General features: G+C 49.5%; 1 protein-coding gene across 22 annotated transcripts in view; it reads left to right on the top strand.

The window, feature by feature from the left end:
* The window catches only part of SERGEF (secretion regulating guanine nucleotide exchange factor), a 307,372-nt gene that overhangs the window by 198,302 nt on the left and 92,270 nt on the right, over positions 1-16,800 (top strand). The window contains exon 11 of one of the 22 annotated variants that reach the window (XM_028501276.1): positions 4,306-4,336. The exons of the other annotated variants lie outside the window; for them this stretch is intronic. Within the exon in view, the coding sequence (XP_028357077.1) occupies positions 4,306-4,325 (20 nt within the window). The 3' untranslated portion in view covers positions 4,326-4,336. Of the gene's footprint in view, positions 1-4,305; positions 4,337-16,800 lie in introns of those variants that run through there. 22 annotated transcript variants of the gene reach the window in all.

Below are 16,800 nucleotides of genomic sequence, written 5' to 3'. Positions count from 1 at the left end.
CCTTCCGCTGGGAGACACTGCTTCCTGTGTCTCACTTGATCCTGGGTACAAGAGCGTTCACGTATGAGACCATTTCTAGAACAGCACCTGGGCTGAGTGGACACCCGGAAAGCTGCAACCACACAGTGTCCATGCACTATAACAGAAAAGTGTGCCCACAGTCCCAGGAGGCTGGCTTTCCTCGGCCTTCTGTCTCTCTAATGGGATATGGGTTATGTACATAATCATATATAAAAAGTACTTCGGAAACTGCACCCATTCAAAATGACCTGCTGGCAGAGCCTTTCTGATGGCAGTGGACATCCATTGCTGGTTCTCATCCCAGAGGACAAATGAGGTCAGCTGGCCTCCCTGAATTCAGCCTGGAGTGGTTGTAACACAATTCCTACCAGGAAGGGCTTGAGAAAGGATGCAACCTTTGGGATGAATACTTGATTTGCCTCTTTTTAGCTATGTGGTCTTAGCTCACAGTGCTCCAGCCTCAGTTTCCTCAACCTTTAAAGCAGGTTTAATAAAACTAACCTGACGAGTTATTGTTTGAATTAAATGATATGGAGCCAGACTGCCTGGGTTTGAATCCTAGCTCTGCCACTTACTGGCTGTGTAATATGGGGCAAATAATTTAATCTCTCTGTGCCTTGGTTTTCTTGTCTATAAATGAGTGTAATGATAAGACCTAACTCTAAGGGCTATGGTGAATGAGTAAATACATGTGAAGTGCTAAGAGTAGTGCCTAGTACCTTGTAGAGTCTCAGTAAATGTTAGTTATTATCGTTACTATCATCACTAGCTTTTGCATCTCCCTGGAGTGCTGGCTGTTGTTGATCCCAAGCTCTAGCAGCTGTGTAGACATGCAGGCAACTCTCTTTTTTTTTTTTTTTTTTTTTTTTGATGCAGTAACTCCAGCAGCAGAAGAGAGGAGGGATCCCTGTTCTCTCAGTAGACACAGGAGACAGTGTGCCCGCCAAGCAGGCTTCCTGGAGGAAGTAGCACTTTTCCTGGTCCTTGAAGGACTCTTTGGTCTATAATGTGCAAAGCTACTTCCCTGTTGAGGGGGGTGAGATTTCATCTGAAAGATGATATCATTTGCCTGTCACCACATTCCAGCCCATTACCTGAAGAGGAAGCATGACCCTCAGACCAGACCCAGGAATTAAGAGCTTGGCCCAGGCAGGAGGTGGAGTTGAATCTGGATCTCTTGACTTAGGCCACGAGTGGGACAAGACTCTGTAGGACAGATTTCCCAACCAGGGTGTCAGGACAGCGATGCCCTCGGCACTTAAGGGTGGTGGCCTGGGCTAGCAGGAGGCAGTCCTCGGACTGCACATCTACTTCTGCATTTATCCAGTGTGTCAAACAGTATCATTTTTGATGTGGACCTTAACATGTTGGGAGGTACTGCCCTGCGAGGCCACGCCTTTGAGGCAGTAAGCCAGATAGTGACCAAGTGGAAACCGCTGCACGTTCAGTTGACTGGAAGCTGAGCAGAGGCTTCTGCAGTTATATGTCCCAGCCCTTTGGAGAGAGGGGGTAGTTATTAAAGAGTCATAAGGCTCATCTTGGCAGCCGTGCCTGCCTGTAGATGTGTTTGGATTGCTGTGATGATTTCCTTTTCATGGGCCCCTAGCATTTAGTAAACTTCCCCCTGCAAATCCCACCCTGTCTCAGCTGCATTAAGGGGGATGGAGGAAAGAGGGCTCATCCATCCTCAGGCTAAAGTTGTTCAGGGGAAGAATGCTCCCCCTTCCCTGGGGACACGGTGGTGGTGAGAAACCTTTTGGGGGTGGGAGAAAGGGCAGCTCGAGAGGCAGAGGGAGGCTGCGTGCTCTGTTAGAGAAAGCAGCCCCATTAGAGCTCATCACTTGAGTGGAGAGCAGTCTTCCCGCTCCCCTGCAGGAGCCATATGAAGCAATCTCTTGCAAAGACCACTCACTCACGGACTGACACTCGGGGCTCAGGTTTAAAAGTGATGAGACCCCAAAATGTCCATGCAGACCCAAGTCCTGGGTCCAGATACAGATCCCAGGAAGAATGGAAATCCTTAACACAGTGTTTTGCAAAAGCAAGTCTTCCTGCTTGATTAGCAAACCTGTTCATACCCCTGGTTCCTGTTGTCATTAACTGCCTCCCCCCAAAAAAGGAGAACTCAGAGGAAATCAGCAACACTGTTTGGTGAGGAATTCTTGGCCCAGCGTTCTTCAGAGAAATTCTACTTCTTCATGGCCCTATGGTAAAACTGATAAAGCATGGGCTTTGGAGTCTTCCTTACCAAGTGACTTGACTTTCTAAACCTCGGTTTCCTCATCTGTGAACAAACCTCAGAATAGCAAAACCTACCTCTCAGGGTCACTTGGAGGATTACATAAGGTAAATTAGATGAAAATACCCAACCCCACCTGTATTAGGGTTCTCAAAAGAAACAGAGCCAATAGGATATACTATATCTATCACCTGTCTACCTTCCTGTCGATCTGCCTGTCTGTCTAAGGTTAGCAATATTTTAAAGAATTGTCTCACTCTATTGTGAGGGCTGGCAAATCTGAAATCCTCGGGGCAAGCCAGCAGGCTGGAGATGCAGGTAAGAGTTGATGCTTCAGTCTTGAGTCCAAAGGCTGGAAACACAGGCAGGGTTTCTGTGTTGCAGCCTTGAGGCAGAATTCTTTCTTCTTCAGGACATTTCAGTCTCTGCTTTTAAGGCCTTCAACTGATTGGACAAGGCCCACCACAACTGATCGTAAATGTTAATTACATCTTAAAAATACCTTTACAGCAACATCTAGACTAGCGTTTAACAAAACAACTGGTCACCATGGGCTAGCCAAGGTGACACAAAATTAACCATCACACCATGAAAGGGTTAGGGTTCTAGACAAAGACATTTCCTTCCTTCTCTCCCACCCTTCCTCCTTTTCAAAGTCATTGCTGAGGTCTGAAGAGGGTTCACTCAGTGACATCTCTGGTGTGTGGGCCTGGAAGCTGTTAGACTCTGAGCAGCGGGACCTTTGTGTCCCTCCTGTCTCTCTCAGGTCTGTTTCTGCTGACTTCACACTCCAGGGAATCAGTATCCCTACATCTCAAGTCAAGCCCTACTGTAACCTTAGTGGTTTTCCACTGAAGTCTGTACTCCAAGCCATACCAGTTTTCCTCTGTATCCAGTCCAAATTGTTCCCGATCTGCTTCTCTGATCTGTGCAGTGTTGCAGTTTCTGAGGTTACATCAGAAGACCTGGGCTCTGCCACAGCAAGACTGTGTTAGCTGCCATGATGACCTTTTTTGGCATGGGTTAGTTAGCAGTGACTGAGAAACTGGAAGGAAAGGCTTGATGGGGGATTAAGAGTTAACGCCCTGCCTAGAATGTTTCAGGTGGCATTCTGCCTAGAAGTAGAGAGCTGGACTCTGTTCCATTTCAGAGATTTATCCTCCGCAGGTAATCCAGAATTCTTCTCATTTTAATGGAATGTGGAATTGGTTTTGCCAAAGTTGAAGAATGCCTGGGTGGGATCTCTAAGGCAGCATAAGGTTGGCAAAGAGCTCTGGACCAAGAATTAGAAGACCTGGACTCTGCTCCTCCACAGTCTCTCTGTGCGATCGTGGGGAAGTCACTTCCTGAGTGTAGGCCTCAGCTACCTCTTTCATAAGATGCTGGAAGCAACACTTCACCTTACCTTTGCACAGAGACCACTTTACGGCTTTCAGAGCATCTTCACGATTCATAATCTCTGTTCCTCACACCAGCCTCATAAGGTAGGCAGGACATAGGTATGGAAATGGATTGTTCCCATTTTGCAGACAAGGTTCAGAGAGGTTAAATGACTTGCCTAAGTTCACACAGACAGGAGGTCATAAAGCTAGCAATGAACCCAGGATCCTTAGTCCAACTTGTTCTGGGGTCCCCTTTTGAATATGGTAATGTCTATGAAACTGTAAGGGAAGGAACACAGTGGAGTTGGCAGAAAGCTAGTGGGGGGCGCCCAGCAGGAAGGACAGCAGCACAGGAGAGGGGGTGACACTGCCTTCATGCCCCCAAAGCACCAAGGCTTCAGAGGGAAATGGTAGTCTGAGCGGACTCCCACAAACTGAAGGAGGGCTGATCTCTAGCTACTCAAATTAAAATGTTTTCTCATGCTGTTAATTCAGTTTGGAAAACATTTATTGAGGCTTTATCATGGACCAGGTTCTCTCCTGGGGGGCAGAATAAGTAACTAGAAGTGTAATGCAGAGCAGATTGTCTGTCTGCTTCTGTAAGCAGAAGTATAATGAAAAGTGTTATATTTGAAATGTAAACAGAGGGCTTTGGATTTACAGTGGAAGGTGTGTGTGATTAAGTCATCCTGGGAGAAGAAGGCAAATACAGCTGAGCCCTGAAGGATGAAGCAGGATTTGACCATCAGGAGACAGAGGAGGAAAGGGGTCTCTGCCCTGCTCTTCCTCCTACACCCTACGCCCCGCCCAGGCTGCAGCCACCACTGCTCTGGTGTCACAGGACGCCGGCTGCCATGGCCTGTTTGCTGCAGGACCTGGCCAGCTGTGACCCTGGTGGAGCCTCCTCCCTTGCTTGTCAGATTTGGTGCAATGCCCTGAACCATGTACTGCAAAGTGAGAGAGATTCTGCCTGGCAGCTCTGGGAAGGTTTACAGTAGGAGGGGAGACACATGGGGCCCTTGGCAGGGGATGGCATGTCGGAAGGAGCTACCTTTTCTAGTGATTATGCCTGCCCCTCCTAAGGGGCTGAGAGGCAGGAGCTATTGCTTTGCATGTGTGATGTTAGACTGAGGGTGTTTCGTGTCTTTATTTTAAAACTGGTTTCTCAGTCTCCTGTGCAGTTTTCTGTCAGCTTGTTGCCATGGAGAAATCGGTTGCGGCTGAAAGCTCTGTCCCTCTCTGTGTCAGCATTTCTGGACCTGCCAGCTGCCTCCTGCCCCTTCTACGAATGGAGGGAGCACAGACCCTCCCTCTGCAAGGCCTGGAGCTGCTTCGTGACTCCCTGTCAGGGAGGAGCCTCCTTTTTCCACACATCGACTCAGCAACTCTGCCTTGAGTGCCTTTATGTGCCAGGCACCGTGCTGGGCACTGCAAAGGATGACAATGACTGTGGCTGAGGACACATGCATCTTCAGGCAGGACCCGCCAGCATGCTGTCACACCATCCTGTTCATCAGCCTCATTCTGACTTCAGAATTTAAAGGGCCGGGTTTGTTTCTCTTTCAGTCTTGGTCGCTGCTTGTTTAGAATCTCCCTGGAAGTCACCTCCTAGTCTCTGCACTCCTAGATCTCGTTTCTTCTCTGTGTCCCCAGTGCCCAGCACAGGGCCTGGGACAAAGAGGGGCTCACCCAGGAAGTGTCCGTCTAATGGAATCCTTCCTCAGACCTGTCCGTCTGTCCTGTCTTTCCTCCTCAGTTCTGAGCACAGAGACAGCATGTGTGGCAGCGTCAGCCAGTGGGAAAAGGAGGGACTTTGGGACCAGATACATCTGTGCTTGAGTTTTGGTTCCACTTTTTCCTAGCTCTGTAATCTCAAGCAAGTGGCTTTTTCACCTGGAGGCTTAATCAACCCCAATACGTTTCTTTAAACTCCACATCACCAGTCTGTCAGTAATTCAGTAATTGAGTTTTGACATTTTAAAAAACAACATATAACTTACTGGTGGCCATTAACTCCATCAGGTGCTCTCCTTCTACACCTGTATAGGACCCAGCTGAGAAAAGGTGCCCCGCAGAGAGTCCTGGGTTGGGATCAAGAGACCTGGACTTTGACTGTGACCCTAATGAATTGTATGACCTGATCAAATCCCTTTCCTTACCAAGACCTCAGTTTCCCTATTCGAAAAATTCAGGTATTGGATTGGGTGATCTTGAAGGGTTCTTTTTGCTCTAAAAGTCTGAAGACTCGGCTTTAAAGGAAAAATCTTCCCTCAGCTGCTGCTACCACCATCACCGATGCCCCAGGCTGGAGGCTGACCTCAGCATGAACCCTTCTGCCAGCCTCTGGAAGCTGCTTTCCCAGGAAGCTCTGGGCTAGAACACTGGCACTGGATGCAGAAATCTCTTTCGGATGTAAAAGTCCCTTTGAATGCATCCTCTCTATTCCCACCCCCAGTCCAGTGGCTGGGCTTGGCTTGCATCCCAGAACAGTGGAGAATTGCTGGAAGGAGGGTTTTTTCCCTTCTTCACCTGTGTCTTGCTTTTCCTTTGGACCTGATGCCTTCAGGAGTCTTTGGCTACTGAGGATTCTATTTCCCAAGCTCCCTGCAATCCGGGGCTCTGTGCTAAGCACTGAGAAGTATGCAGAGATACAGAGGTCATTGTCCCCACAGACAATCTCACAATCTGTGACGTGGATGGGTGAACCAAACCAGAGCTGTGAAGGTCACAGGAGGCTGTCCAGGGAATCTAGTCGTAGCTCTTCTCTTGGGCAAGTTCCTCCCTCTCCAGACCCAAGTTTCCTCTTCTGCACAGTTGGGAGGGTTGGGCCAATGATCGCTACATTCCCTTCCAGCTCTGAAACTTCCATTCTAAGTGCTCAGTGAAGGAGTGATTGTTGTAGACTTTCTAGAGGAAGGAGGACCTGAGCTGAGCCTTGAAGGCTAGGCTAGGATTTGGCCTGGCCCAGGAGAGATAAGGGAGGGTGGTGTATGAACACAGGCAGACTGGAGAGCAAGGCGGGAGGCCCTGCTCACTAGAGAAATCTCTGAGCAGGCGGCTCTTGCCTTCCACCTGAGGACCCTCGTCCCCAGGAGCTTGGGGCACTGGTGGTACCTGCAGGACAGAGAAGCAAATGAGGCAGGCGGAAACCAGGGCTCCCCCCCTACCTGGATTTCCCAGTCTGATGTATATCGTGGCAGAAGGACCTCCACCAGGACGACAGGGGGTCAAAGCCAGGAGAGGCCACCCCTCTCCAGGTCTTTTCCTTCTCACTCCTATCAGCAGGTCTCAGTCAGCAGGACCAGGGCAGAGTGTGGTCCCCAGCTTTCCTGGGAAAGCTGCCCTTCGTTCATGATCTGTTCCTCTCCAAATGTTTTTCTGAACTCAGGGTGACAAGAGGAATATTTCAACTGTGTCTTTGGGTTAGATTCTAGACTCCATCTACCAGGACACATGACTCAAGGAATCACACACCCTAGACCTAGAGGTGACCTCCATCCTCCCAGTCTTCTGGCTAAGGCTGTCTGATCCTCTCAGCACCCGCCCCTAACCACAGCTTCACAGATCCTGCCTCCTTGTTTCTCTCCAGCCATCCCTCTTCTGCACCCTCCTGTCTCCAAACAGGTCTCCCTAGTCCCTCCTCCACCGTCAGTCTGAAGCGTTCAGAAAAGTGCCTGGCACAGCGTAAGGGCTCCATAAATGTTATCTATCAGGACGACAATGACAGTGATGATCATTATTATCCAGATTTTGCTTCTGAAGCACAGCTCTGATTCTGCTGCTTTCTTGCCCAGAAGCTTTAGTGGCTTCTGTGTGGCTCCTGAATAAAGTCCAAGTCTTTAGTCAGGCATCTTGAGGATTATATTTCCTGAGCCACTGGCAATGATGCACACCCTACCTATCATTCCAAACTTACTTCCTTCTACTACTTTTTACACTTCTTCCAAACTGAACTAGCATCATTAACTCTACAAGCTCCACCTACCTCCTCTGCTAGGCCTTTGTTCCCACTGTGCTCCCTACTTGGAATGCCCTTCTTCCTCTCTCCCCTAACTTTCTTTTTCTGCTAGGAGGTCTGCAGATCCCCTAGACTTGATGGCAGATATGCCACGAACGGTTCATCCTATACCCCTGATGGCATCTACCAAATAAAACTCAAGAAATGTTTTATGAATGGCTGGAAAGACCTGGTTCAGCCCCTGTTTTCAAGCAGGCTAGAGTTTGCATGAGGCAAGCTCAGTCGCCAAGGCCTGTCCAGCCAGGCCTCTATGCCTGTATATTTCCTTAGAGGTTCTGGAAGTTCCATGGGGTCTGTGGGCACATATTCAGTTAGCTAGTTCCGTGTGCTCAGGATCCCTTTATTCTGTGTACAAGCAAACTGGCAGGAGAAGGTAGAAACCCAGGGGAACCATATCAGCTGCAGAGTTAGCTCCCGCTAGGTGGGGATAGAGATCAGCCATCCAAGGTGTAGGGGCCCGTATGATCCTGGGAATGTCAGTATCCTGGAGGGCCCATTTGGGGTCCTCCAACAGGCGCGCCAGGGGTCTGACAGAGGAATCATAAGGTAATTATCAGGCATTCAAATTCCAAGTGTCCAGCCAGAGAGCAACTTGGGGGATAGATGAAAGGGTCAGATAAAGGTTCAGGTGGTGGGATGGCAGGAGAGTCTAGGCAGGATGTCAGGGTTCTGCCCAGCCAGCTAGAGTTTGACTCAGGCCTCTAGCCCCAGAAGCCCCTAGTTTAGGGCTCACTAGTCCTATGGCTGGGCATTCCCAGTGGGAGTCAGCAGGGATGCTGTTAAAGGGAAATGAGCTCCCTTTCCAGTCAGGATTGACTTGGAAATAGACATGACCTCAATTTGGAAACACCTTATGCTGGGCTTCAGGTCCCTTAGGCGAGCAGGTCTAGGGGAAGCAGTGGCTGACATGTCCTCAGGCCCAGAGGTGAGTCCTGCCTCCCCTCCTGGGTCACAGTCTGGCCCACCAGGCCCTTGCCTCCATTTCAAACTCAAGCCATGATCATGCCTCCCTCTGGGCCACCATTTGGAAAAGCCAATCTCAGGCTGACACTTGCTGCCTGTAAATGGTGTGGAATTAGGCTAATCAGTGGCTCTTAATTCTCCAACAAATGTAGATGCTGTGCTAATTGCCAGGGTCCATGCCAGCAGATCCCTGGTTGGTGACATCAAACAAGAGAAGTGGTAATTTGGGGGCTGGAGTTGGGGAGGGCCTGCTTTGTTGGCTGAGCCAGTTAAAACCGTATTACCCCTTGAGCGAGGCACAGTGCAGAGAGCCAGAGCCTGGCCCCCTTCTCAGCCAAGGGGCTGGGGGAGAGGCCCACAAGTGTGTTTGCAGGAGCTGATCCTCAGCACCAGCGGAGCAGTTTTCGGTCCATTAATGGGGTTTTGTTGTTATTGTTGTTCCTCAAGGAAGATTCCACCAGCAACCTGGCGTGGCACTGCCAGGGCAGCTCATTGGGGATAAAGCATCCCAAACCTTGGTCTGCTGTTACCATGGCAACATGGCATTTCCAGACTCTCCAGGCAACCTTACTGGCATCTGCTGCTGTGAAAGATTCAGGTGGAGAAGGTCCACTGCTCTTTCTCCATTAGAGACGGAGCAAATTGGGAAGACAGGGAGCCATGTGCCAAAGACCAGGAAAATGCTGTTCCATTGATGTGAGGGCTTCCTGATGAAATAGAATTTGAATGTCTGTTATAGTCTCCTGGGGAGAGCTTCAGGATCAGAAGAGAACCCCTGGAGGGGTTCTGGAGGAGAAAAATAAGGGGAGATGGGGGAACGTAAGGGGACAGTGTGACAAAGGCCTCACTGGGGAGGTAGCTGGAGTGTGGAGATGGCATGGGCAGTTCAGTTTGGTGGGAGAATGGACGTTGGTGGAGGTGGGCAGGTGTCAGCTGTGCCTCTCTGAAACCTGCTGGTTTGAACCCTATTTGGCAAAAGTCCTACCTTTGGCCTCATTCTACCCAGATTATGTCCTGTGGCTTCCTCTCCTGAGGTACGGGAACTGATCTCCACACCTCACACTTCACGTCAGGTGGACATTTCTTGCTTTCTGTCTTGGTTCGTAGTTGTTTGCAGTACGCCCACTAGAATCATTGACCCTCTACATTCCATAGAGGGAGCTGAAACCCAGAGAGGAAGGTGTCTGCCTAAGGTCCCCAGCAATACGGAGGCCGTGGAACATAGGGGTTAGAGCTTAGGATCTGAGACAGGCTGACCTTGGTTCGAGTCCTGGCTGCATCACTTAGTTTTCCAGTGAGCCTGAGCCTCAGCTTCTTTAGGGGTGAAATAGGAATCTTGAACGTTCCTACCCTGTTGGGGTATTATGGGTGTGAAATGAGACCATGGAAGTAGTACAGCAGAGTTCTTGGTATATAGTATGAACTCAGGAAATGTTGGTAATTAAGAGACTTGGAATTCCTTAAAAATGTGGACTATCTTATTCATCTTTGCTCATTCCTCCTCTTACTTCCTTGCACAGCTGAGGCACCCAAATACTACTCTCTCTGGAATTGATACTAGAAGGATGTTTGTTAACTGGATGAATGCATGAATGCTCAAGATAAAGAACTGTTCACTTTGATGGGCTGTATGCTCCTGTTGAATGTTTTCAGCTTCGGTGATGTTTGGTCTCCATCGGACTGGAACCAGGCCAAGCCGAGGGTCTGTCCTGTGTAGCTCAGCCGCACAGTAAAGTGACTTGCTGTTCAGGTCCCATACCCACCAGCCCTGTGGCCCAGGGCTTATACTCCCCAGAGCTGTGGGTTTCTTAAAGGACAGGTGGAGTCACTTCCTCTTGATCTTTGGGCACAATATATGGTATTACTGGTAACTAATGTATAGCTTTATAATATATAAGTTTCCATTCACACTCACACGCGTCTCACCGTAGCACTGGGTTTGTCAGGTGTAATATCCCAGGTTGTGGATGGAGACCCCGAGGATCGGTAGCAGGGAGTGGCTGGTCCGAAAGCACGCGGCAGGAGGGGCTGGAGGAGGGGCATGGTCCCATCTTCTGACCCTAACTCTGGTGGTCTTCCCACCGGATGAAGTCTTGCTGGGTCTGTAGTTCTTCCTGGGAGATGATCCCAGTAAGGTGAGGCACACTGGGCTTGGGCTCAGATGCCTTGATTTTGGTCACGGCCCCATCACCTTAAGGGGTGCAGCTCTTATGTGAGCCACCTGTCTCCTCAACGTGCTCACTCCCTGAACTTCCTGCTTTAGCTTTGTAGTGGGGCTAAGAGTGCTTTGGAAAGTCTGAGATTCCAATTTAGTGACTGGGTAGAGAGACGTTGTTTTCAGCCAGTGAGGTATCCCTGAGCCACCTCGAGCTCAGCAGGGCTGCAGCCCCAGCAGGTCCAGATGTGCTGTGAATGACAGCCTGGGTATATCAGAAAGTACATGCCATTGTCCTAGAACACTAAGCATCAGAGCTGGAAGGGTCCTTGGAGATCAGTAAAGCTGCTGCCTTCGGTTCATAGGTGTGGAAACGGAGGCCCTTCGAGAGGTGGTGAGTCACCCAAGACCATGTGCTGAGTTGTTGGCAGAGCCGCCCCATGCTCCTCTGAAAGGGCCACGCTGCAGCCCTGCCCGGCCTGGTATTTGCCCTTACTCTGAGTGCCTCATTTGAATTCATTTTAAAGCATCAGATTTTTTTAAAAGAGTTTTTTTGAAAGAACTGTGTATATCAGACTATTTTCTATAGTGTTAGTTTTTTAAATTGTTTATTATAAAAGTAATTTCATTGAAGAAAATTTGGGTAATACAGAAAAGTTCTATTTAGAAGATAACAAACTGAGTGATATTAGTAAATCTCAGAATCATCCTGTAGGCAGGTTGCTGTTTTTTCAATGGAGGCTTTTAGACCAGTGGTCCCCTACACCCTGTAACATTTTCTGGAAGTTTAGCTACAGAGGGTAGGAGAGTAACAATCCATAGAGACCTCTAAGGACTTCATTTAGTTCTACAGACTTCAGGTAGGTAGATGTACTGCTAATGCTAGTGGTTGCCATCTGTAGAGTCTCTCCCAGGTAACAAACCACTTCTTCATAGATGTTCTCATTTGATTATTTGATCATTATAAGAATCCTGTGAGGTAGGGAAAACAAGTATTATTTTCCCAATGCAAATGAACAATTTGAGCCCCAGGGAGATTAAGTAATTTGCTCAAGATTACACATCTAGTAAGTGGAAGACCTATATACTTCAAACTACTACTTGGCATAAAGATAGCAGAAGGCACCTAATATTGGTGAGTGAATGAATGAATGAATGTATGGGAAGGCACTAGAAATCATCTGGTCCGCTGGTTTTCAAACTGTGCTCTGGGAAGCCCTAGAATTCCATGGAGCCAGTTGGGGGTAGTGGGAGGTAGAGTTGATGGGGCTCTGAGCCCCTCACCCCTGCTCCAACCAGTGTTATCCATTTTACCTACTGGGTAAATTGAAAACAATTTAGCTAATCGAACTCCTACACCAGTGGTTCTCAAACGCTGGTGTGTATCACAGTCTCCCTGGGAGATTCTGACGGTTGGCCTGAGGTGGGTTCCGGGACTCTGACTGTTAACAAGTACAGATGGTCATCAGGCCATGGTTGAGAAACAGTGGCCTACTTCTTGGAGTTGAGGAAGGTAAGACCCACAGAGAAGCAGAGAGTAATCCTCAGTACCTCATCTGCTGCCCTTCCCCCTGTACCACAACTGCAGCTGAGCCAGAAAACAAATCACATAGCAGAGAATAACAGAACAGTTTCCATAGCAATGCTTCATGGGTTGTGCCTGTCAGGACACCTCAGACAAACACTCATCTGAACCCTCAGCTAGAACTTGTGTGAATCTCATCTACTCGTTCCACGCAAGGGGTCTGGGGGATGGGAGGAAAGAAGAGGGATGGATTGCATGCTTTTGTCCTGTGCCCCTGTACTGGGGATTCTCCCCAATTTACCAACAGCTGGCAGCAAGATAGAGCAGACCAAGGAGGGCTAGGAATGGATTCTGGGCAAGAGGCATGGGGCCGTCCCAGCAGCGGATGGGGAGATGTGGACGGGAGCAAGGGCCGTCTGGGCGTGTATCATGTGACGGGCAGGTATCGTGTGATGCACGTTACCTATTCATTCAAAAAAAGAAAAAGTAAAGGACATAGGATCGTCCTTATTTACAGATGAAGAAACCAAAGTTCAGGCACACACCTCTCGTGACAGAGGCAAGATCAGGTCCAAGTCTGTCAGGCTCCATAGCTACTGAGCAACAGTTGCTTTCAAATTCTCTGGCTAGTGAGTGAGGCCTTGGGATAAATACTGCCCAGCTGGCTCCTCCTTGTCTCAGGAAGGGGAGGGTCAGCCTACAGGCAGTTAGTAGGTGCTGGTGCTCATGCGAAGAGCTGAAATGGACTGTGCAAGGACATAGTTGGCCCTAGAGCTGGAGGTGGAGTCTGTCCAGTCTTTAGCTGTAATGTCTCCCTTCCCCCACCGTTAGGGTTCCGGTGCCCTTCAAACCGCAGGTGCCTCCGACATGGGCTGTCCCGACTGCCCCTCCAAACTCACCCACTGCAGGTCCTTTGGATTGGTGGCCCCTGTGGACGGGCTACCCAGCTCTCTGACTTGGCTTCGCCTCAAGGAAATGAGCTCCTCCCGGGGCAAGTGACATCCATTCATTTCTAGAACAGCTGTTCATTGAGCACCTTTTATGTTCCTCTAACTGTTCTAAGTGCCGGGGATGCGACAGTTGAACAAAATGAGATTTTTGCTCTCTTGGAGTTGCCCACTCTAGTGGGGAGACAGACAAATAGGTATATGATGGGGTGTGACATGCTAGGAAGGAAAATAAAGCAGTGTGAGGGTAGAAGGATGGGGTTGAGTGGTCAGGGAAGGCCCTCTGAGAAGGTGACATTTGAACTAAGATCCAAATGAAAGGAGGGAGAGAAAGAACCGTGTGGATATCTAGGGAGGAGCATTCCAGGCACAGTGAACGGCCAGTGTGAAAGCTAACGCTGGAAGCGTGCCTGGCCAGTTGGAGGAACAGCAAGGAGGCCGCTGTGGCTGGAGAGGAGTGAGTGAGGATGAGAGTGGCAGCAGTGGAGGGAGGGAGCTGGGGACCAGATGGCGTGGAACCTTAGAGACCGAGAGCCAAGCTTTGGATTTCCTTCTGGGCTAGGGTGCCACTGGAGGATTTGCACCCTGGGGACACACGCCTGGCTTCAGCCTTAGAGCCTCCAGCCCCCTTGTCTGGGAGGGGAGTCTGTCACCTGGGACCGAGCCCACAGGAGGCTGAGTAGCCCCTGCTGGGGACGTGAACAGTCACACAGGCAAGGAGCCCAGCGACACTTGCCAGGCCTCCCCAGCTGCAGTTGTTTCTTTCAGGCCAGGGCTAAAGGGTCTCTCGGAGCTGGCTACCTCCAGGCCCCCATGTCTGGGTGGCCTTACACTCCTCGGAGTTAGAAGGCATCCCAAAGAGAGTCTGGTGGCAGGGCTGCAGCATTCCCGGTGCCTGCACTCCATCCTCTGGGAGTGCCGCTTCTCCCGCTGACACCCCGGCCCAGGGGAGGAGCCCTGCGCCTGTGTATCCCAGCCCAGCAGCCTGGCCGCTCACCAGCCTGAGAGAAGAATGCTGCTTCCCACAGGACCAGTGGGAGAACTCGGGCCAGTGGGTTATAATTATCCAAAGTGCTAATTTTGTTTCAAATGTTATGTGTTTTTTATGAAGTAGGGACATTCACGAAAGAAATTTATATATTAGCCCATGTAGTATGCATTCGTCCTAGTCATGCACTTCATTCAAGAAACTGGAATTCAGGGCTTCCCTGGTGGCTCAGTGGTTGAGAGTCCGCCTGCCGATGCAGGGGACACAGGTTCGTGCCCCGGTCCAGGACGATCCCACATGCCACGGAGCAGCTAGGCCCGTGAGCCATGGCCGCTGAGCCTGCGCATCCGGAGCCTGTGCTCCGCAACGGGAGAGGCCACAGCAGTGAGAGGCCCGCGTACCACAAAAAAAAAAAAAAAAAAAAAAAAAAAAACTGGAATTCAGAATGATAAAGGCACCATATATTGACCCCATCGAATCATAAGCGCACTGAGCTGCCCACGGCTCACCTGGTAGCTCCTGGCATTTGTTATTTCCACGGTTTCCCGCTTCTCACTCAGGTCATTCATTCATCTCTAATGAGTACTTCCCTCTTAAAATGTCCAACACAGAACTCTTGATTTTCTCCCCACACCGACCCCTCCCCACAGGCTTCCTCACCTTGATAAACAGCCTGACTCTCCACCCATCACTCAGGGAATCCATCTTGAACCCTTCTTTCACTCACTCCCTGTGAAATTCCATCAGCAGGTCCTACACGCCCTACTTCCAAAATAGATTGTAAATCCAGTTGTTTCTCTGTCCCCACTGCTACCAGCCCACTCCAAGCACCACCCAGTCCTGCCCGGCCTGGTCCTTTGCAGTGCAGAGGCCTCCTGAACCATCTCCCTCTATTTTGTTCTTCACCAAGTGGCCTTTTCAAATGTAAGTCAGACCTGATCACCCACAGCTTAAAACCCTCCAGTGGCTCCTCAGCCTCCCCACAAAACACTCCTGGCCTCTCCCCAGCCTTCCCAAGGCCCTGCCTTCCCTTCACACGGAGGCCTGCCTCTCCCCTGGCTCTTGGCCCCAGACCCCACTGGCCTCCTGCCTGTTCCTAGAACTGGCAAAACTTCCCACTTCGGGCCTTTCTGTTTGTCGTTTCCTCTGCCTGGAAAGCCCTTCCTCCAGGTGATTGTATGGCTGGCTTCTCCTCATCTTTCAGGTCACAGTTCAGAGGCCACCTTACCGTAAAGGACGTCCTACCACCTGTCCTTCTAATCATATCACTCTGTTTTGGTTTCTTCATAACTCTTATCGGCTAGCCACATGCTGATGATTTGTATGTCTGCTTGCTTGTTGGTCCCTCGTTAGAACGTAAGCCCCTTGAGGACAGGAGCCTTGGGCCTTGGTCTCTGCTATACCCCTCCCACTAGAGCCGTGCTTGAACCTTACGGGCACTCTGTAACTGTTCATCCACTCACTTATTCATTCATCTCTGGTACGTAAAACCAGAGATAAATAGGTGGAGTACAGAAGAATTTTAGGGCAATTAAACTATGGTAGATAACATGTCTTTATACATTTGTTCAAACCCATAGAATGTACAAAACCAAGAGTAACCCCTAACGTACACCATGGGCTTTGGGTCATAATGATGTGTCACTGTAGGTTCACTGATTGTTACAAATGTACTGCTCAAGTAGGAGATGTTGATAGCGGGGAGGCTGTGAATGAGTGGGGGCAGGGAACTTTCTGTACTTTCTGCTTAATTTTTCTGCGAACCTAAAACTGCTCTAAAAAGTAACATTTTTTAAAAGAAAAAAATGTATTAATATAAATTGAAAGTATTAATCCCTTAGTTGTTTCCTTTTTTTTTTTTTTTTTTTTTTTTTTGTGGTACACGGGCCTCTCACTGTTGTGTCCTCTTCCGTTGCGGAGTACAGGCTCCGGACGCACAGGCTTAGCGCCCATGGCTCACAGGCCCAGCCGCTTCGCGGCATGTGGGATCTTCCCGGATCGGGGCACGAACCCGTGTCCCCTGCATCGGCAGGCGGACTCTCAACCACTGCGCCACCAGGGAAGCCCTTTTTTTTGTTTTTTGTTTGTTTTTTGCCTATTTTGTACTATAATTTTTTTAATGGCATGAAGTTCAATAAAAGTTGACTGTCTGGAAAAAAAAAAAGATAAGAGACAGACTGTATTCCCAAGGGGGTTTGGTCCTTTTGAAGAATCAGCCGCTGCCTTTCTGGGTGTACCTTTTCCAGGGCACTCGTCTCCCTGCACTATCACGGTGAGATGGGTGGCCACCTCCTAACCTAGCATTTGTACTGTGTAGGATCTGTGTAGCAAGTGGATTGGGCTGAACTGGGCACAGCACCCAACCCAGAGCATACACTCAGAAGTTATTTATGAAGTGATTGGAAAGCATAGGAAGAATTCCTTCTCAGGTTTGTGTCATCCAGTGGCTTCTCAGTGGACTCTAGTGCTCTAACCTCCTAATCTGCATGTGGTTTCTTCTGGACCTGCTGCTGGGTTCCAGAACAGACCTTCTTACACCCACCCCCATTACTGCTTTAGCTC

This window comes from Physeter macrocephalus, chromosome 16 (genome assembly GCF_002837175.3).
Source record: "Physeter macrocephalus isolate SW-GA chromosome 16, ASM283717v5, whole genome shotgun sequence".
Lineage (NCBI taxonomy): Eukaryota > Metazoa > Chordata > Mammalia > Artiodactyla > Physeteridae > Physeter > Physeter macrocephalus.
The sequence above is the reverse complement of the archived record's forward strand: the minus strand, read 5'-3'. Positions and strand labels throughout refer to the sequence as shown.